Source organism: Sciurus carolinensis, chromosome X (assembly GCF_902686445.1).
Source record: "Sciurus carolinensis chromosome X, mSciCar1.2, whole genome shotgun sequence".
NCBI lineage: Eukaryota > Metazoa > Chordata > Mammalia > Rodentia > Sciuridae > Sciurus > Sciurus carolinensis.
In genome coordinates, this window is record NC_062232.1 from 112,209,596 (window position 1) to 112,232,402 (window position 22,807).

The window sequence follows — 22,807 nt, forward strand, 5'->3', positions numbered from 1 at the left end:
ATAACAAAAAGGTTTCACATTATTCATGTTAAAATGAGAAAGTTTGTTTACTTTTGGAGGGAGGTCTGATAGAAAGGATATGTTATTTGGACTGAAGAGTTCTACATTAACCCAAACATCAAAATCCATTTGAGTTATTGACCCATAATGACAAAATGCTGAAACTCTGAAACTCAATTTCCACGTGTTATAGATCCCTTCAAGTCTGACCAAGGCCTTTCTAAATGTTAAGGTCATTCGAGGAGGTGACTTAGAATCTGAGATTTTCGGAGCGAGTCTATGTTCCATGGTAAAAGTCAGTGGGGAAAGAATTCTCATTTTCTTTTTAACTTAGTAAGACTTTTTAAAATAATCATTGTGGGCTGGGGATGTAGCTCAGTGATAGAATGTTTAGCTACAATGCATGAAGCCCTGTGTTCCATGCTTAGTATATCAAAACACAACAAGACAAACAAACCACACCTCCTTTCTGCCTTCCTAATGATATACATTTAACATGACATCTGCATGCCATATCTGCTATAAAAAGCCTTTGCAGAAAAGTTTCCTTCTCTGCAGAGACTTTTAACATAGATTGAGCTTTTCAACCAAATAACCTGCATTTCCCAAACACCACATTAAAAACTACTGCAAGCAGCATGCAAAGAGAAAAATGTTGGAGCAGAACTGCTCATGCAGCCTGGATTTCATTTCAGTAATTCAGAACGAGCCTTAAGCCACATTACACAGCGATGGCAGTCAACATGCTGCACTCAAGTTAGAAACACATTTCCTTTTAGTTTATTCCAGCTCCTAACATGCATTCGTTGCAGTAATTTTATTTTTTTGCACAGCCAATAGTACCAAACAAACAGAAAAGGTCTAGATTTTATCTGTTGCTTGGTAACATAAGTACTCAATAAAAATAACAGGAAATATTTCCCAAAATTATGGTAAGAGAAAGAGATAGGGAACCCACACTTGTCGTGGGATATGATGAGTTTATTCAGCAATTTCCCAGCTAGTTTTTTTTAAATATCTTTATTTGTTTTCATGTGGTGCTGAGGATCGAACCCAGTGCCTTGCATGTGCGAGGCAAGTGCTCTACCAATGAGCTACAGCCCCAGCCCTCCCAGCTAGTTTTGAATTCAACGTGCACACGCGCGCGCGCACACACACACACACACACCAAGAAAGGAGGATGAGAAGTTCCTATTTATCTGATAATAGAATGTTGAAAACATAACAAAATATATGGACCAAAAGAGGATTCATTCAGAAACATTTGTGTGCATGTTGTAGATGGAATTGAAGATGCATGAATACCTGAAAGTGCATCTAATTTTTGTCTGAAATGATTTGACGCAGTTATAACCTATGTATTGAAGCATCAAAGCATTATCACATTGTCCCCCTTTAAGAGGTCTCTATTTTTGTTTTGAGCATGTGCAATCTCAATTTATTAATCTCTGACACCTCCTACACACCTACCATTCCTAACCCCACTGTAGTTTGAATCCTACCTAGTCTAAGACTGTAAGCAACATTAAGGGTTGAATATATGTCTGCATTTGATTTCTTAAAAAGTTTTTTATACTGACTGATTTTTTTAAGTTTACATTTATAATGATTTTGAGAAATGGCAAAAGAAGCTATTTAGTATTCTTGTAGGTGTTGGGGCATTGCGAATAGAGAGAAATGATGAGAGAGTGAAGCACTGTTTTCAAAGCAGGACAGTCATTTAGACATCTCAATGGTAAGGCACAAATTTCTAATTATAGTCCCTGTAGTTTGGGGTGGGAGTGTAGATATAGTCCCATTATGTCAGTGTTAATTGAAACCATGAGAATGCAACTCTCTTTGGCATAGGAGCTATTAATTTTCATGGTGCATGTAACCACTTGTGCATTTCTGAAAGACCACAACAGACTTCATCCTTCCAGGCAAAACTGCTGCTATAAGCAGGTAAATAAGAAATGTATCATGAACCATGACAAATAAAGATGGAATAAGTAATACAAATACGTGCAGCACTAGGGTATTCTTGAACCATCTGCTACTAATTAAGAGGACTTTTCTGAAGTTTGAATGGAAAGCTCAATGGAGTGCGTTGAAATCACTGGATGTTTGGGTCCAGAAAACTGAAGCAAGGCAAGTCTATTTCAACTAAGCAGTGACTTTCTCTTGAAGTAAGTTAAGCTTGATTGTTTTAAAGGCCTTTCAATGATTTGGTTATGATCAAATCATTGCTCAGTTTAAAACTGCAAGCTTTTTGTTGCAGAAGTAAACTATAAGAGTAGAGCATGCACGTATAAACAGAAAGTGGGAACATCTCTGAGTTAAGTATGTAATCAGTAGCCCCAACACCAGGATGCTTGCCATATTTGACTTTAAAGACCTCTTTGTAGATAAGTGGGAAAGGTGGGTCTCTTCAATTAGCAAACATATTCCCTACTCTGAAAGGTCTTTTTCAGCTCAAGACAATTAATTTTATTGGGCACCAAAGAAGGTATGTTTATTTCTTGGGTTGCCCTAGTTGCACATGGAACTTGCTGGTAGGCAGGGGTTGGCAGGAGTGGGAGTCCCTATATATGAAAAAATAAAATTGCTTCTAGGCCCAAACTGGTAGAAGATTTTGATTATAAATTAATCAATCACATTGATTTTTTTTCAACATTTTCAATAGGTTTTAAAAACCAGGTCATTCATTGTCTTCCTCATGTCACTATACCTTAAATTCTGTTTAACTGGTAGTCATATTCCAACAATTCATGTAGTATTTTCTCAAGTGTGCAAGTATGCTTGGCATGTTTCTACACACAAACAATCCACAGATGATATATTTTGATACAATTCTTGCTTATGTACCTTTAGAAACTGATGTGATGCCTATGTGTCTTATTATTGTGCAATTTAGATAACATAAACCAACTTAGTTGAAGGATTTGATTTCAAGTCAATCCTTAAGTCTAGAAGCAGCTCAATGGTGAAGCCAAAACAGTATTTTTCTAAAAAGTTTCCGATTACAAGTACAATGCTTAAAGTAGTCAAAAAACATTATTTCTAACCTTACTGCCTTTTCAGCTTAGGGAAAAAAACAGGGAATTGTTGAAAAATGGCAAACATAAATAACTCTGATCTGGATTAACCACACACTATTTTAGGGACTCTGACATAAGTGTCTCCAAGATTAATAATGACATTGGGGTTGGCGGAAATTCAGGAATCAAATTATTCATTTACTTATAACAATAATCCCCTTACCCTGACCCCAGCCTCATATACCCCCACAGATACTTGAAATTTACAATAAAAAATATCAGAAGGAAAATGAGTGAACCAAAACATAGTGCAAAGAATTACTTTCTGACAGTTGATGGCCTGGAGATGAGACAAAAAAAAAAAAATTGAAATGCAAACAATCAACAAATCCTTATTATCACCCAATTCTAAGGTGGAAAATTCTATCAGCATCTAGTTCTCATAACATACTATGCTTTAGAATAATTTTCTTCATTCTGGTAAATAAAAGCTTCCTCTTTAACTAGGGTGACTATACATCCTGGGCAGTCCTTGTCACTTATTAATAAATAGTGACACCTGTTGCCTACTTATAGTTGCTAATAATAAGCACTTCCTGGTTTAGACAATACATTCTATGGGTATGTTAACTATATGAATTCTCTGATAGAGTCAGGTGCCTATTTTAGTGTTTGTAGTCCTGTCAGTTATTCTGTTGACCAGTCCTTAAAACAACCAAATGGTCTAAGCAGAGGCTGCTATCCTTATGTAAACAGCTCTTTAGCACTGACCTAAACTTTGACTTTGAGGGCCTAAAGGTAACACTAAGATCAGTCTTGGAAAGATAACTTTGCCCCAGTATATCTGTTTCTTCCCTGGTGTTGGGGTCATGGAAGTGGAGTGATGGATTGGCCTTGCAAAACTTTTCAGTGATAGAGGGCTTGCCTAGCATGCGCAAGACCTTGGGTTCCATCCCCAGCACCACACGCGCACACACACACACACACACACCATTACCACCACCAACAACAACAACTACAACAAGCTTCACTGAGGAAGGAAAGGGGGAAGGAGCAGCAGAATCTTTTGCACTTCGAAATCTTGCTCAAAACCCTACTGCATAAAAGCAAAGAAAACAAAGCTTCTCTGGTGAAAGTAGGAGGTGAAGGCAAAGATGCATAGTCTCACCCACTAAAAGACAGAAGATTCCTTCACCCCTTTGGAATCCCAGGAAGTACCTTCCAAGCTGACTTGAAGAAACATAGTCTGAAAAGATACTGCTCTAGTCTAATTCACTAAATTTACATTTGAGGAATCAGGTTCATTCCATCATCCTGCTTACAACTGCAATTGTATTTCCTATAATGTTAATCCTGTACATAATGTCATGGTCAATAGCTGTGGGGCCCATATTAATTGTCATGGGAAGCTCTGTCTACCAAAGGGCTCTGAGTATAACTTGTAATAAGGAAGCATGTGCTCATGGGTTATAAATTACTTTCTAGACTGTAACTCATAGCCTTCAACATAGTCACTCAAAACAACCAAATGTGGAACCTGTGTGCATATGTTTCTTTTCCAAGATGGAGAGTAGAATAAGAACTAAAGACTACAAAGGTTATTAAGCTCATTTTTAAAATTTAGAATTCCAGAGCAAATACATATCCTACTTCTAAGAATGGTTGCTCAGGAAACCATAGAAAAGAATAATAGTGATATATAAAGATGTTCATCATGGTATAGTTTAGCAACTCTAAAAAGTACATGTACAAGGACAAAGTGTGAGAGAAGAGGAGACAAGAGACAAAGAGAGAAGACTGACTTTTTGAACCAAAGGAATTCTAGTGATTCATTTTTGCACCTTTCCCAAACTTGCTTTTAGAATGAAACAAAATAAAAACACACACACAGAATGCGAACAGCACTTACCACAGAGACTTTGCTCACTACATCTCTTGCAACTGCTAAGCCTTGAGCAAAAGTACGGGCTGCTACAAATGCACGAGTAACCTGTAGCTTCAATTTCCGAGGGACGTCTCCAAAGGGCTTGAGTTGCTCAGTATACTTGCTCACACATTCCAGATACTCATCTGTGAAGTGGTACTGGGAGTTCACCAGGCGGAACATTCGCTCAAGAAGGCGAGCCCAGAAGTCATTAAGCATTTCTTCTAGGTTCACATTTCCCACCACATAGTAGTGCTTCAACTCCTTGAAGAGATCTTTAAATACCTCTGAATTTTGCATGTATAAGCGGCCATATGTCTTCACAAACATATCATTCAGGGATTTCTCTGCATTTTCAAGTAGTTCTTTGAAAAATTCTAAAAGCAAAACAAAAAAAAATGAAAGAAGCAAAAAAGATTTTTTAGTAATTAAATAATGAAGTGCTTTGCAGATAAATTTGAAAACTGGAAAGAATGAAGAAATTAAATTGGAAAACAAGTTTGCATACAGAGCAAATGTCTTCTGGGAATCTGTCATCTCAAATCATTTGTCAATGAAAGGAAAACCTCTGTCACAAAGTCACTTACACATGTATCTCTTTTAAGAAATGGGAAAAAATGAAACTTTAAACCAACAACTGCTCAAGAGTCAGTATAATATATACACATTCTCTCTCCTTCTGAATGAAAACCTGGACAAAAACAAACAAATGTCTAAAATATCAGATTTTCAATAACTTTTGATTGCATGAATCTAACCCCAAAGTGAATCACACCCCCTAATTGTAACCTAAGACCTGGATGGACATTCTCAAAAGTTGTTTTACTTGGGTGTCAGGCTTTTTCTTTTCTTCTCCTTATGTATCTATGTAGTGGAAAATTCTTGAAGCCAAGAAACACTGTGAAATAGCCATAGAAGCATGCATAGAAATTTTCTGAAAGTAAGTTCTTGGGTTCTCTGTGATATTAATATAAATTGGGGGTATCCAAGTTAATCTTGGTCTCCTAAAGATTCATACAGTGTCCTTTGTATGTGAAAGACAGAAGAAAAGAAAGAGACACAGACAATAAGAATATAAATGCAGGGCTGAGGCTGGGGCTCAGAGATGAGCACTTGCCTACCACATGTGAGTTACTGGGCTCCATCCTCAGCACCACATAAAAATAAATAAAAGTATTGTGTCCATCTACTAAAAAAGAATATAAATGCATAATGGACTTTATGCATCCTTTGTAAGAGGAAAAGGAAAAATAACTGAAAAAAATACAAACAGGAATAGCTATTTATTTCAGATTTATATTTTGGCTACCACACAGCCATGGCCTAGTGTTAAAGATTTTAATCCCTCAAGTACAAATGATGAATTAAGTTTTCTCCTCCTGAAGCTATTCTCAGGAAGTTCAGTAAAAAAGAGGAGCTAACACAGTATCTGTAACATTAATCATTCTTAAAGAATCTTTTGCCTGGTATAAAAATAAACACCTCATGATATCAAGTTTATAAGCCGGAAATATAATAAATACCAGAGCAAAATATAAGGACCACATCAAATAAGAAAAAGTGTCTCTAAGTGAACATGGAACAGAAAGAAAATGTCACATACTTCAAAGTCAGAACATTGGCAAGCTTATCAAGATACAACACAGCTACAAAACTGTTCTCTTCTCACACTGGGTGGACAAACCAGAGACTGATAACTAATTCCAAATAGTTTTCCACAAAACCTGAACTGAGTAACCTAAAGCCTTTTGGAAGGAGATAGAAATGTGTGACTTTCCTTACATGCTAAGAGATTCTCTAGTCTCTCAAGTTCCTAACTCATCACTTCGTGTTTCCTTGAGGCTTGGGGATAAAGTCCATAGTTTTTTATGGTACCAGATTTTCATATTTTGAATGTGTGTGTTTGTTTGGGTGGGGGGCTCTCTCCTTCTTTCATCTATTTTTTCTATTATTGCTGGTCTTTTATTTCCTGGGCTTGGATTCACTCTGCAGAGTAAACGAACATGCAGATCAACTCATTCCCATTGGCCTTTTTACCAAAGTGAGAGGGCAGAAAGTACAAAAAAAGCTAGAGGAACTACATTAGTCAGGGTTCTCCTAAGGAAAATAACCGATAGAATATATATAAAGGGGGATATATTAGATGAACTCACACAATCACAGAGGCTAAGAAGCTCCACAATGGCCACATATGGGCTGGAGAGCCTCAGAATCTGATAGCTGTTCAGTCCAAGAAACCGGAAGCCTTAGAATGAAAGAGGGGTCAATGATGCCGCCCCAGTCCTGGGACAAATGCCTGAAACTTCCCTAGTGCAAGTCTGCATTCAAAAGCTAAAGAACCCAGAGTCTGACACCATGGGCAACAGCAGCAGAAGAAGGGTCGAATGTGAGCAGTACCAACAACTAGCTTCCCTGCTTCTTTCATGTTTTTGGTCCATCTGGGCCCCCAGACTATTTGATAGTGCTGCTGTCATTCAGAACATGTCTTCCTCCACTCAGTTCACTGCTCCAAACACCAATCTTCTCTGGAAACATTTTCACAGACATACCCAGACGTATGCTTTACTAATCCTCTAGGCATCCCTCAATCTATTTGATAACCAAAACTCACCATCACAGGAACCATATGAGTAATCAACTATGTGGGAAGGCCTTTTATTCTCTCCAAAATCCTGAAGAATTTTCAAAGTGAGAGCTGGGGATCAGCAATGCATCAGGATCAGCTAGATACTTGTTAAAAACATAGGTGCTTGGTCCTACCCCAGGTTTACTGCATCACAACCCCTGGGGTTGGATCCAGCCTTGTGTGATTCTGCTATAGCCTGAGGTTGGAGAACAACTGTTCTACCTGATAGAACTTCTCCCATTTCACTTCTCACTAGCAATCACCAGCAGCTCAGGGACTACTGTGTTAAGTGTAGAGCATTTGGAGCAAGCAGTACTGTTTTAATCAAGGGGAAAGGTCTTTCAAATAAATTGCACTTAAAAAAATTTGTTGCAGCCCTAGAAGTTATTTTTATGGTGTCTTGGATTAAATGCAGCATTTTTCTACAATTCAAAGTTGGGCAGTCTGAGGATGAGAAGGAACCTTAAATGTCACCTGATCTATGTCTCGTACTGTGCTTGGATCACTAGCTTCCTTGCTAAGTGTTGTTAGTTGATCAGAAAAATAAAGGAACATGTGGATTGTGTTGTGACACATCCAGTGTGTGGCACACATAGCACTCACATATTGGAAAAATAAAGCCTGGTCATTGAGAACAATATGCAAGCCTTGTGTCAACTCCACACTAATAATGCTGCATGATCTAAAAGAGTGAATTCCAATAACAACTACAGGCTTTTCCCTTTATTACATTTTTATTATATTGCTCATAAAATTGGTACACATCAGAAAAACTGGGTGTTAAGAATTTTTTGGAAACAGAGAAACAAGATGTATCCCATTTGTTTACAATAAAAATGAATTTATAAAAAGAATTTTTTGGCTTTAGCTTTCATACTCATTTAATAAGTCATTCTCAAGACTTAACTTTCATTTTTAATGAATGGCACCTATAGTCATGGCTTTTTGGGGGAACTATGCATACAGAATGGCACATCAAGCTTAGTTTTAATTTAAAACTTCTAAAAATGTCAAGGTTCATCCTTTAGGTTTCAAAGTGCTGCAGGCCAAACAAACACTAAGACACTGAATGTTCAATGGAAAAAGTAAAACATTCTTAGAGTTCCTTGTTCAAGTCAGGAGTTTAGCAGTTGATATAGCTGCATAAAATATAGCTACTGTCAGTGTAAGAGAAATGATCTTATGTAGAGGAGACTGATTTGAAACTAACAAGCGCACCACCATGGACTTTATATTGGTTCCCATGACTCACAATCTGTCTAGGAAAATCTTATAGTGTGCATGTTTAAGTTAGTTTGTACTTTAAAAAAAATCAGCTTGGTGCTATATGCATACTAAATCCTAATTCATTTCATCATTCCGAAATTTTATTTCCTTTCCTTCACATTTTAAAAGAGTCTTTAATGTGTCCATATAAGTTGCAAATATAAAAACCATTTGAGTGGACATGTGGTTAATAAATGCTTGAGAAATTCTATAAAACTGATATAACAAGCTAAAACCTCACAATTTAATCTCTCCAAATGGCTATGCAATTTGACAAATATGTACTGAGTGGAGATTATGGGCTCAAATCAAAGCATACAGTTTAACCATGCATCTTAACCTTCCTTCTGCCCAATCAGACTGTAATGAAAATTTCTAGAAAGACAAATCCCCCCAATCCAATTCACCTTTATTATACCACCACTTTGCACATGTGGTTTTATGAGTGCACAAGAGATTTTTAAAACATCTGTAAAATTCTTAATCCTTTCTTTCATATAGCAAGTTCTTAAATATTCATCTATTTTGCCTATGGGAGTCAACAGAACAAAAATGATGAGATCCAGAAGACTCAAACTCATTTTTCCTTAGACTTATTTTCACTGGCCCTGTTGAATGGGACTATTCTGCCTGTGCTTTCATAGGAGATCTCACAGGATGGCAGATACAATTTTAATTTTAAAATCCATACCAGTTAGGTACAATGTCAGCCAGAGCTTAATAATTTCCTATTAGAAAAAAAATCCTTTGTATCTGTTCTTTCTATTAAATTAGCAGCTGTTCCCCTATGTTCTTACATAATTCTTTCACAACCTTGCTCCCCCACCCCTTTTCTTCCCATGACATTTCCTTCTACAGTGAAGAATGGACCATGAATTAGATGTTCAGGTCCTGGTCCAAAGCCATCAATAGCCACTTCATCAACGGCAGCGTTATTCATCTCCATTCCCACCCTGCATCAGATTCTAAATGATAAATAAAAGCTGTCTGAGCCAAAACACCTAGCAATCTTCATTCAGAATCATTATGCCTGAAACCAATGACAATGTATATGGTAGCTAAGAGAACCAGCCAAGAGTAGTGTAAACCAGAGTACCACAACAATCAGAAGCCAAACTCATTGGAAGTTAGATCTCCCTTGCAGCGATTGAGTGTACTCAGGAAAAAAAAAATGCTCAAAGAGTTTGATTTAAGTGAAAGTAAGTAAGTCAAGGAGGAGGTGTTCAAGGAGCACTTGAAAGATGGTGTCTATGATGAAGGTTTTTTTGCTCTTCAATTTTCAGTCTGGAGGCATAAGTACATATGTTCTAAAGATCAAGCAGCTGCTATTCCTTGAGCTCATGAATGGTCACTTAACACTAGAAAGGAAATAAGCACCGTAACATGCTATGAATCTAAAATCTGAAGCAGCATGACACAGCGCAGAAAGCATGAGATTCTTACTTGGAGCTGTGTGACCATGGTCGGGCAATAAGGCCTAACTTCTCGGAGTCTCTGCTGCCCCATCCACAAAATACGGCTACTACTAATGCCTGGTATGAAGTAGATGTTCAATATATAGACACTGTTAGAAGTACAGGAAATTATGTGATTGTAACCTTTTGAATTTCTTCATATGAATAATCATTTTTTTTAAAAAATGATCTTTTAAGACTTTTTATCTTTCCCAGTAGAGTTGAACATAATCCATCAGGGGAAATAAATGAAGCTCAAGGCTGCTGGAGGTCTGTTAAGAAGACCCAAGGCCTTATAAAACTGAGAGCTGTTTATCCCAAGGGAAATGTTTAATGGCTCTACCTTCCAAGGTTGTGAAATGTCCCAGACATCTAAGAGGGTGGGAACAACTCCTAAGCAAAAAATAAGGAATGGAGAAACCTCAACCCTAGCAAGACAGCTTACATTTCATTAAAAGAAAGAACACCATACACAGCATACACATGTAAAAATCACAAATTAGTCATCCAGTCAATTCTCACCCCTTTTTCATGTATTTCATTGGCATATTACCTTGTTTGTGAAAAGGCTGCTAGATACAAAGACTGAGTTAGGTGACTGTTAAGTATTTTTCAGTTTTAAAATGTAATTATTCTTAGTAGAAGTAGTATTGATTTAGCATGGGAAAAACTAGAGTGAAAAGGCAAAATTTTTCCATATAAAATTTTTCTATGTAAATATCCTGTCTTTTAAAAAAGAAGAAGAACATCATGTACTTCTAGAACGTCTATCGCCAGCCACTTTTCTTGCATCAAATAAACATTCAAAATTCTTCAAAAAGGTCAAAGGACCTCCAGTTCTGCTATTAAATGCCATTAGTTACTTTTTATAAACATTTGACTGGCCATTGATTAATGAGCTAGAATATATTCTAGAATCAACCTGTGACCTTAAGAGACTGGAAATGCTTTCTATTCAATCCATTTGCTTGGTGCTATAAACTACCACCTTGTATTTACATTATTAGGAAGCTATCTTTACATACAAGGATTAATTTCCCCTTTACTATAAATGCTGTTTTTCATAGCCCTGGAGTGTCATGCAAACATTAAGTCACCATATCAACAAAATTCCTAAGAAAAATAGCCTCTTGGTAAATGCTACAAATCATACTTTTCAAACCATTAAAAAAGGAGTTATACTCATCTATTCCTTAACCCAAGATCAAATATCTAATGAAGAACAGCTTACACAGGCATTTACAAATATAAGGGAGAAAGAAGAATCAGCAAGCATTTTACTGAGAAACTGAAAGTTTGGTTTATATATTACCTCCTCTTCTGTCTTGCCTTTTTGGGAGTGTGTGAAAGTTTTTAAAGAGCACTTTCTTCTATCATGGCAAAATCTCACTCTTCAAGAGTGCCTGATAGTGTATGGTGTGCCAAAAGGTCACATACTCAACTAATGTTTATCAGTGGAGAGAAAATTAATAGGCTGATCCTAGGTTGACAGGTCAATTACCAGCTGTGGCCCTCATTAGGGGCCGTTAGCATATCAAAGAATGCTAGGGGATCTTGCCAAAGTAGGATCACCCTTCCTTTCCAAGGTTAATTTTATTCCTTGAATGCATTTTGAGTGCCTCGGTTCTAAGGAGAAAGTACAACGTTTACCTCTCCCAGCTCCTGTCTTTGGCTAACATGGCCAGGGACACAGGCTCAGTACTGTGTACTCAGTACTTCTGCTGTGCATTATTCCACTTTATGAAGGGCACTCCCAGCACCAACTAAGCAATTCACTTCGGGACTCCCACAGCTGTGGTATACATACATAAATCACACACACACACACACACACACACACACTCACATTTTCTTTAACCATTCCTCTATTGATAAAAACTGAGTTTGATTCCATATCCTGGCTACTGTGAACAGTACAGCAATAAACACTGGAAAGTAGGTATCTTTTTGACATGTTGATTTCAATTCCTTAGAATACATACCCATCACCACAGCTGAACCAGCCAGTAGCAGACTTGCTTTCAAGCAACAGAACAAAAAACAACAGAGCCCAAGGAAACCCCTAACATATGATAGGGGCTTCCATTCCCATTGTAGGAGTAATCACAGACTGTGCACCCCATATACTCTACTGTCTACACCACACCTGCCTAAACTACCAGAGGAATTCCATTCTTAAAAGACCTACCAAGAAAGATGGTCCCTCAAGCTCTAACACAGTATGTCAAAACTCACCGATCACAGCCAAAGAAGTTTACATGATGAACTCCAATTGGAATTAAAATCAATACAACACAACAAGTTGATATCCCAGGACACATCAAAAGAAGTTTACTAAGAAGGCCCTCACATAAAAGTGGAAGAGATATGCATCCTAACACATGAAAATGTCAACACAGACACATAAAAAATATGAAAACACAGGCGCTCTGACACCTACTAAAGTTCCTAACTCTCTAGTAAATGGATGACAAAGATATCAAAATGAAGAAATGCTAGAAAAAAATTCAAAAGAATGATTTTTTAAAAAGTTTGATGAACTCTAAGAAAATCCAAATAAACAACTGAATGAATTTAGAAGATAATGCAAGTTATGAATGAGTACTTCAATAAAGAGATATATTTTGGAAAAAAGAACCAAACAGAAGCATTAGAAATGAAAAGTTCAGTAAATCAGATTAAAAACTCAGTTGAAAACCTTACCAATACACTAGTTCAAGTGGAAAAAAGAATATCAGGCTTGAAGACAAGGTTTATGAATCACCACATTTAGAACATGATAAAGAAAAAATAAAAATGAATGAATAGAACACAGAAAATCTCTGGGACATCATGAAAAGATCAAGTGTCCAAATATTTTGCAAAAGAACTACATGATGAGGGCACAGAAAACCTATGGAGTGAAATAATAGCAGAAAATGTCCCAAATCTTGGAAAAGACATGGATATCCAGGAACAGAAGACATTCAGAACTCCTAATAGGTGCTGGGGATAGAGCACAGTGCTAAAGAGCTTGCCTAGCATGCATGAGGCCCTGGATTCCATCCCTGGTACCGCATACACACAAAACGAGAACCCCAAGTAGATGTAACCAGAAGAGAATCTCTCTATAATTTATAATTATATTATAGATTGCCAAAATTACAGTAAAAAGAAGAAGTATTAAAAGCTACAAAAGAGAAGCACACGTCACATTTATAAGCAAACCTACAAAAATAACAGATTTCTCACTAGGTACTCTACAGGTCAGGAGAGCATGGAATTGTATATGTCAAGGCTTGAAAGAAAATAATTGTAAACAATATTGCTCTACCCAGTAAGACTATCCTTCAGTATAGATAGAAAGAAAGAAGGAAGGAAGGAAGGAAGGAAGGAAGGAAGGAAGAAAGGAAGGAAGGGAGGGAGGGAGGGAGGGAAGGAAGGAAACAAACAAGCTTCCAGTGGGTGTGGTGGTACATGCCTGTAATCCCAGAGGCTCAGGAGGCTGAGGCAGGAGGATCACAAGCTCAAAGACAGCCTTAGTAAGGCCCTAAGCAACTAAGCACTCCTGGGTTCAATCCTGAGTACCCCTCCCCAAAAAAGACACCTTCTATAATAAGCATCAGCTAAAGAAATGCATGACAATTAGGTCAGCATTAGAGAAGATACTTAAGGGAATCCTCAATCCTTACTCAAGAAGAGAAAGAAAGATTAACACAAGAAAGAGCAGAGAAGAGGAATAAAACATGAGAAGAACAGAAACACATGAGAAACAGTAAAGAATCATACATTATCAATATAGTAAACCATCAAAAGTGGCTGTTAAGCCATTAAAGTGCCCTTGTTTGAATTTAGATGTGCAGTAAGTATAAAACACAGACTGAATTCTGAAGACATAGTAAAAGAATGTAAAATGTCTCAATAATTTTATATTGACTGCTGTTGAAATGATAGTATTTCAGATATATTAAACTAAAAATACATTATCAAACTTTTTTAAGTCTAGGATGAAGGCAGGGGAAGGGGCATAGGGGTAGGAAGGATACTAGAGTGAAACAGACATTATTACCTCATGTACATATATGACTACATGACCAATGTCACCCTGTAATACATACAATCAGAAAAATAAGAAATTATACTTCATTGATGTATGGCTTATCAAAATGTATAAAGGCATTCTACTGTCATGTATAACTAATAAGAACCAAAAAAAGTCTAGGATGAATAAAACTGGAAGGAATGAACAAAGTACTCAAAAAGAACCACTTGAAAAAACAACAGTGCTCAGAACAACTACTCATCTTTCAAAATAAAAATAACCTTGAATATACGTTAGTATGTATATGTGTATGTACATAATGCATTTTTGGTGCTGGAATCCAACCCAAGGCCTTGTGCATGCTAGACTAGTATTCTGCCAATGACCTATGCCCCCAGTCCAACTCTGAATGTAAATTGCAACAGGTAACTGCTGAAATTCAAAGGATCATTAGGGAATATTTTGAAAATTTATATGCCATAAATGGAAAAATTTCTGGACATATGATATACCCAAATTGAACCAAGAGTAAAAAAAAAACAAAATAGATCAAAAACAGGTAATGAAATTGAAGCAGGAAAGAAGTTTCCCAAAAAAGAAAAGCCTAGGATTTAAGGGATTCAGTGCTGCACTTTATCCTTTTAAAGGAGAAGTGATACTACTGTTTCTGAAACTATTCCACAAAATAAAAGGAGAAGGAACCCTTCTAAACTCTTTCTATGAAGTTAATATTGCTTACCAAAACCTGACAATGACACAATATAAAAGTAAATTATAGACCAATATCCCGATGAACATAGATGCAAAAATCTTCAACAAAATACCTGGAAATCAAATTCAATAGTACATTAAAAAGAATATGTATCATGACCCAAGTTACTTTTATTCCATGGATACAAGTATGATTTGACATACATAAACCAATAACTTAGTACAGCACATAAAGAGTCAAGAGAAAGCAATCACAGTCATCTTAATAGATGTAGAAAACACCTTTGATGAAATTAAACATCATTTCATTATAAAAGCCCTGAATAAATTAAGTACAGAAGGATCATACCTCAACATAATAAAGCCCACAGATGACAAACCTTTAGCCAATATCATACTGAATGGGGAAAAATGATTTCCTCTAAAACCAAGAAAAAGCCAAGGATGGCTACTTTCATCACTCTTATGCTATATTGTACAGAAATTTTAGCCAGAGAAAAAACATAAAAGGGCTACAAATAAGAAAAGATGAAGTCAAATTATTCCTTTTTGCTGTGAAATTCCTTTCTTAAAAAACATGAAACACTCCACCAAAGGACTCGTAGATCAGATAAACCAATTCACCAAAGTAGAAAGATCCCCAATCAATAGATTTTTCTATACACCAATAATGAACTCACTAGGGAAAAATATCAGGAAATCAATCCCAATCACAATAGCCTCAGAAATGTAGAAATAAACCTAATGAAGGAGTAAAAAGACCTGTACAAAGCCCTGAAAAAAGAAAGATAGTAGAAGATGGAAAGACCTCCCATATTCATGGACTGGGAGCATTGATATTGTTATAACAGCCATACTACTGAAAGTGATCCGCAGATTAATAAAATCCCTACCAAAATGCCAATGACATTCATTATAGAACCAGAAAACCAATTCTAAAATGCATCTGGATGCACAAAATACCCTGAATAGACACAGAAATTTTGACTAAAGGGAGCATTGTTGGAGTCAAACCAATACCTGATTTCAAAATGTACTACAGTTATAATAAAGGCAGCAGGGTAGTGTCATAAATACAGAAACAATGACCAAGGGAAAAGAATAAGAGACTTGGTAATGAACCTAATTCTCAACAAATGTGTCAATAACACACACCAGTGAAAAGGACAGCCTCTTCAACAAATGGTGCTGGGAAAACTGGATATTCACATGTAGAAGACTGGAAAACTAGACTCCTATATCACACCCTGTACAAGTCAACTCAAAATAGATCAAAGATCTTAATGTAAGACCTGAAACAGTGAAACTTCTAGAAGAAAATATAGGGTAAACACCCCAAGATATTGGTATGGGCAACAACTTCCTGAATAGGACTCCAAAGCTCAGGAAAATAAAACAAGAATTAACAAATGAGATGACATCAAATTAAAGAGTCTACCTAGCAAAGGAAACAACTACCAGAATGAAGAGACAGCCTTAGGAATGGGAGAAAGTCTTTTTTTTTTCCTAGTATGGGAAGATTGAATCCAGGGATGCTCAACCACTGACTTACATCCCAAGTCCTTTTCACTTTTTAAGACAGGGCCTCACTAAGTTGCTGACGCTGGCCTTGAACTTGCAATCCTCCTAACTCAGCCTCCTGAGTTACCTGGATTATATATGTGCGACAGTATGCCCATCCAGATGGGAGAAAATCTTAGTAAGCTATTCATCTGGCAGAGGATTAAATATACTGAATATATAAAGAACTAAAAACTTAACAAAAGAACAAGTAATTCAGTCAATAAATGGGCAAATTATCTGAACAGACCTTTCTCAAGAAATACAAATGGCCAATAAATATATGAAAAAATATTCAGTATCATTAGTATTGGGGAAATGTATATCAAAGATACATTGAGGCTTGTTCTTAGTTCAGTTGGAATGGTTGCTATAAATAATAACAACAACAAATGTTGATGAACATGTGGAGAAAAAAAGAACTCCTTTGAACTACTGGTGGGAATGTAAATTAGTACAGCCACTATGGAAAACAGTATGGAGGTTTTCCAAGAAACTAAAAATAGAACTACTATATGATCCAGTTATCCTGTTCCTGGGTCTACCCAACTGCAATAAAATCAGTGTAGAAAAGAGATACCTGCACATTTATGTGTATTGCAGTACTATTCACAGTAGCTAAGATACGACATCAGCCTAGGTATCTGTCAAAAATAAATGGATAAAGAAAATATGGAATATATGCACATTAGAATATTATTCAGCCATAAAGAATAATAAAATGCTATCATTTGTAGAAAAATGGATGTAACTGAAGGACATCACGTTAAGTGAAACAAGCCAAACAGAAAGACAAGTATTGCAAGTTTTCACTCATATACGGAAACAAAATAAAACAAAACAAAAAAGATGACCTGAAAGTAGAAGACAGAAGGGGAAAGAGATTGGGTGACAGGGGAGGGTAAAAGAAGGCAAAAGGAGGGTAGACATGAACAGGGTGCAACACACAAGCATGTAAATGTTATGTGAAATGTTAGTAAAAAATTTAAGATAAATTATGGTGCCAAATATTCTTTTAAAAAGAATATTTTTTCTAAATATATCTTCCTTGTAAGAATTAAAAAAAAAACTATTAAAAGTATGAAGATACAAATTACCCATAATCCCATTACTGAAAGAGAATAACAATGATTTATCAGATTTCCTTCCTTCCTTTTCTTATAAAAATATCTTGTTACATAGGTGACATCATGCTACATTATTTATACCTTGTTCTCATGTGACACTGCCAACATTTCTTATGTGACTAAAAATTCAGAAATGTTATTTTCAATGACTACATACTATGACATCTTAAGGCCAGGTCAAAGTGTAGTGACTGTGGGGTGTTTATATTTATTTCCAATTTTTCACTCTTGTAAATAATGCTGGAATAGACATGCTGTTAAGAACCTACATATATCTCTATGCAGATATTTCTTTCCTTGGAATACATATACAGAAGTAGAATTACAAAATTATTCAGACATGTTGCCAAATTCACTGCCTGATAAGATGTGCCCATCGACTACCCTTGCTGTGTGAGACATATTTATTACAAGTGTTCTTAACTGCTCTGCTAAGAGGATGGAGATATGGCTGGGGACAACAAACAAAAAGGAGCTGAGGTGCAACTGGCTTGGGAATTCTCTAGGTCCATCAGTCCAAGTCAGCAGTGGATCAAATAAGTTTTTCTTTTTAAGGACAGAGAAAATGCATAGAAAGGGGGTTGCCAGAGACAAACAACAACATCCCAAACTCCCAGTCTAAAGCACAACAGACCAACAGAGTCAATAAAAGCAGTTCAGAGGAAGTTCTTCTATGTATTTACTTGCCTGCAAACAGATCAGCTGATTCTTGCTGATGTCATGACTTCTGAAGAAGTTGAAACTAATTGCAGAGACCCAAAGTAAAGTACTTTGAGCTCCACAGAAGCTGCACAAGCACTTTCAATCCAAGAGATAGCCAGTGTTAGAGCCACAATTGGTCACACTTCACATAACAACTCAAAAGGCACAAAACCTTTGTCAATAGAGAAATGTGTGCGTTTTGTCTGAGCTCTTGATTTGATTAAAGTAAGCTGGCATGGCTCATTCTCATCAAGTTTCACAGAAAGATATAAAAGAGATAGCAAAAATACTGTTTTTTAGTCTTTTTCACATGGAAGGAAATGAAAATAGAATTGTAAAGGAAAGAGTAGCAGCGCTTTCCAACTAAATCAAAGACAATTAGCATGCTCTGGAAGGAGCACTGCATCTGCAGAGAGGTCAGACAGCCTCATGTCTTTCTCTGTACTTGGGTGACTATTCAGCCTGTGAAATGTTACCCAGTACACTACAGCAGAGGTTTCAAAAAGCAACAAATCAAAAAAGTCTTTTTTTTTTTTTTTTTGCTGTGCTGGGGATCAAACCCAGGGCTTTGTGCTTGTGAGGCAAGCACTCTACCAACTGAGCTATCTCCCCAGCCCCAAAAAAGTCTTAATAAGCAAAATGTGAACCATGAATTAATAACCAATTCATGTTATGTTACACATTTCTATGACAAACTTATTTTGAGGAGGTTTTAGACATTTTTCAACCTAAAAACCTCCCAGATGATCTTTAGTAATTATAGCTGCAGGATAATAACAAATCCATATAGTTAAAAAGTAGTTAATGTCAGGGGTCTGGAAAATTCCAGAAATTTCACTTTGGCTGATGACCATGAAGGTGGATATGTTTTGTCTTTTAAGGTGAATGGAAGCTCACTTCCACTGAGGTCATTACTTTTACAGGACTATGAATTCAAATGCTTTTGACTCACTGAGCCTTTACACTGGATTTCCTACTGGCTTAATGAAGTAATGACCAATATGAACTACAGAAAAAATTCAATCAGTGATTAAAATACAGATTCAGCTAAAAGTCTGAAGAGTGCTTCATTCCCTGTCTCTGTGAAATGATAGGCAACAAGGGGGGCTTGAGGGCTTAAGAGAAGGGTAGCCACTCTGGTTTATACAGCCCATGTAGATAGATGGGACAGACAATTATTTCTTTTATGTGTGTTTTAAGCTAATTCAGAAAATTTCTACTATTATTCAAGTTAACAAGCTGCAGGCTCATGGGAGGGTTTTCAAAGACCTGGTGAGAGTAGCTGAGGGTTAAGAAATGATAGGGCAAAGAGACGGTACCATACAGATGGCTAATTAACATCTTATAAGACCTTTCACTAAAGCAGCTGGTCTAGTCACATGTTTAAAAGATTCACAGAATTTTTAGAATTGAAAGGGTTTTTAGAGAGCATCCAGCTCAACCCCCTCATTTTATGGATGGAAAAACTGAGACCCAGTTAATTGCCCCAGGTTGCAGAAGGTTCACTGCAGAGCCAGCCTGACAATTCATTGTGTTCTGCCACCCATCCAAAGGTGTTAAATTTGCTCCTTGATGACAAATTAAAAGAGTTTCTCCAGTAGACTACTATCAGAGAACATGTCTATTTTCTTAAGATTTCATTTATCATGTAAAATACATAGGAATTAGTTTGATTCAGGGAGATGTTTAGCAATAATACTTCTTCATAGCCATTTTATCATTTTACTATAAAATTCAGACATTTTTAATATAGCAGCTTTAATCATCTTAACTTATTTAGGTTTTTTATTTAACTATGCTGCTTTTAATAAACATTTAGTCTCTCACAAAATGCCAGATATTTTGGGGTGAGTCCTTTTGCTGTGATCCAAAACACAGATTACGCCCCACTTCTACTGTTTTTATTCCCTTTACCAAGCAATTCTTCCTAGCCCTTCTGAACTAAGTATTTGATTAGCATATTCATGAGACAACTGATTCAGCGATGTTAATTAAAAATTCTATCAAAAGCAAATTCCCAAAATTGGCCAACAGGGGGAGCAGTTAGCTCTGTCACTATCATGTTCTGGCTATATGTCTACAGCTTAGGAACATGCTAAGGTAAACAGTGCAAAAAAAAAAATTATAACTTAGAAAAACATTAAATCAGGTCCTTAAACCCAAAGGTTCATATTTAGAACATAAGAAACCTGAGAATTTTGGTGGTTTGCAGGGTGGGGGGTTCTACCAAAGGAAGTGTTCTCTTGTACTTCACCCAGGTTTAAACATAACATACATACATGGTTTATAATGTAAAAACTAATTTACAGACTCTACAGGCACCTGATAACTTGTAAATAGAAATTTTAAAGTATAAAACCAAAAAAGGACCTTAGAGATAAAGAAAATGTAACAGAGATCCATTCCTCAAATCCAATGACTCTAAAAATGCCAGGAACTAACACTGACATAGAGTCAATCGAGGCAGAATGATGGAAAACTAGGGCGATGGGATGATTTCTAGCAACAGAAGGTTAATTCCCTACAAGCCTTATTTTTAGAAACATTTATAATTTTAAAAAATTCACAATGAATCAAAATACATTCTGCTGTCATGTATAACTAAATAGAACAAACATTAAAAAGTAATTCTTCCTACCTTAGAAGGGAGGTGTATCTCATAGACATAGATAAGTTTTGATGATATAGGAAGTTGTCTTAGCTGAGGGTCACCACTTTGTATTACACCATAGGTTGGACATCAGAACAGATGCTCCATTGAAGTTGTCTCACCTAATGTTTCTGTGGGTCCTTTTGCTATGTCTTCACTACAGGTCCCCAGCTGTCTTTGTGCAACTTTGTTGCCCTATCTTGGTTCCTCAGTTGCCATCTTGTTAGTCTGCCCAATTTCCTTTCCCATTCACATCAAAGAGGCAGGGTTTGGCTTTTATAATAGTTTGGACAATTCTTGACCAAAGCACCCACCCTTGGATTTTGACAGTTGAGACACACCTAAAGCACTTAACTCAACATCTCTAGATCTGTAGCCTTGAGAAGTGCTGGCAGGTCCTAATAGCCAGTCTTAAAAATCAGTCAGTCAATCCATGTAGCACCCACAAGAGGAATTTGGTTTGCTGGGTGCCAGTCAACTGACGTTTTATCATTTTAAATTATTTCATCATCTCAGAAAATCTAACTTTAAGAAAATGTGCAAAGTATTCCAGCTTTGTTCTGATCTCCATACCAAACACATTTCTGTAACTACCCTGTCAAAAAATTAAACCAATGCTCATTAACTTTATTGGATATGCCATATTTTAATATGAAATCAGAATAAACCAAAGTGGAGTTTCATAAGCATTTCTCTTGATAAGTTCTAAAACTGATAAAGGCACAACTCTAACGTATTTGTTGAATGTGAAGCATGGTAAGAAAGGGCAAAAGAAATCGTTTTTCTGTCCTTTTTAAAAACATATGCTAACACTTACTGATAAAGTTTCTCTGTATGGCTTTCCAAAAAACCCCTACACATTGGAATCATAGAAGTAGTGCTATAAAACCATGGAAAGAGAGAAGGCGGAAGAATAGCTAAGCCAGCAGGCCCATAGGCTAGGACTATGGGCTCTGCTCCAGAGACATGGTCTAACAAGAAATGGGGTGACTTGGAGAAGGTGTCCTTGGAACTTGGAAACAATTTGTCTCTACTGGACCATGCTGCCAACAGGAGAGCCATTTCTAAAGAACAGGATTTTTGTTTCCTTCTGAATTTCATTATGAAGCCTCAAAATGATAATTTTTAAATCTCAAGTTTTCAAAGATGACCATCTGATTACCTAAGTTTGCTCTGCAGAGTAAAATAAAGTGTTTAGATTATTACCTTGAATGAGAAATGCCAAGTAAATACCATTTTTCCCAACAGTAATATAACAATAATTTTGTAATCAAGAGAAATGGAAGTGGTCTAATAATGTACTCTGCCAATAACACCCATTCTCAAATAGTGCTAAAATATTTCTAAACAGCCCATGTATAGGGAGGTTGGGGTAATAAGGAGGATATATAAATTTACTACCATCCATGTAGGAAAAGGGAATAGATCTAAGAATAAACATACTTTTGTATGCTTGAGAAAATGAGTAGGGTCACTGGTACATACTAAAATACACAGACAGTATTTTAGTTCAACTACATTATAGATTAAATGGGCCATTGTGGTCTAGCCTGGAAACTTAACTAACACTTATTAAATCAGTTATAAGTTTCAGATAACAAATCTCAAAGCCGACATTTGAAATACAACCTGTTCTATAGCTGGGGACTGCCTTATCAGCTATATCAAATCTAATTTAGTCTAACTTCTCACCATGGTAACAAGCCCTTTGCAGAAATACTCAAAGACATTTCACATCTAGAAAAT

General features: G+C 36.4%; 1 protein-coding gene across 1 annotated transcript in view; it reads right to left on the minus strand.

Annotated features, from left to right (window-relative positions):
- The window catches only part of Gpc4 (glypican 4), a 109,447-nt gene that overhangs the window by 15,752 nt on the left and 70,888 nt on the right, over positions 1–22,807 (minus strand). Inside the window, exon 3 of the mRNA XM_047537152.1 lies at positions 4,930–5,321. Coding sequence (XP_047393108.1) covers positions 4,930–5,321 — 392 coding nt within the window. The remainder of the gene's footprint in view (positions 1–4,929; positions 5,322–22,807) is intronic.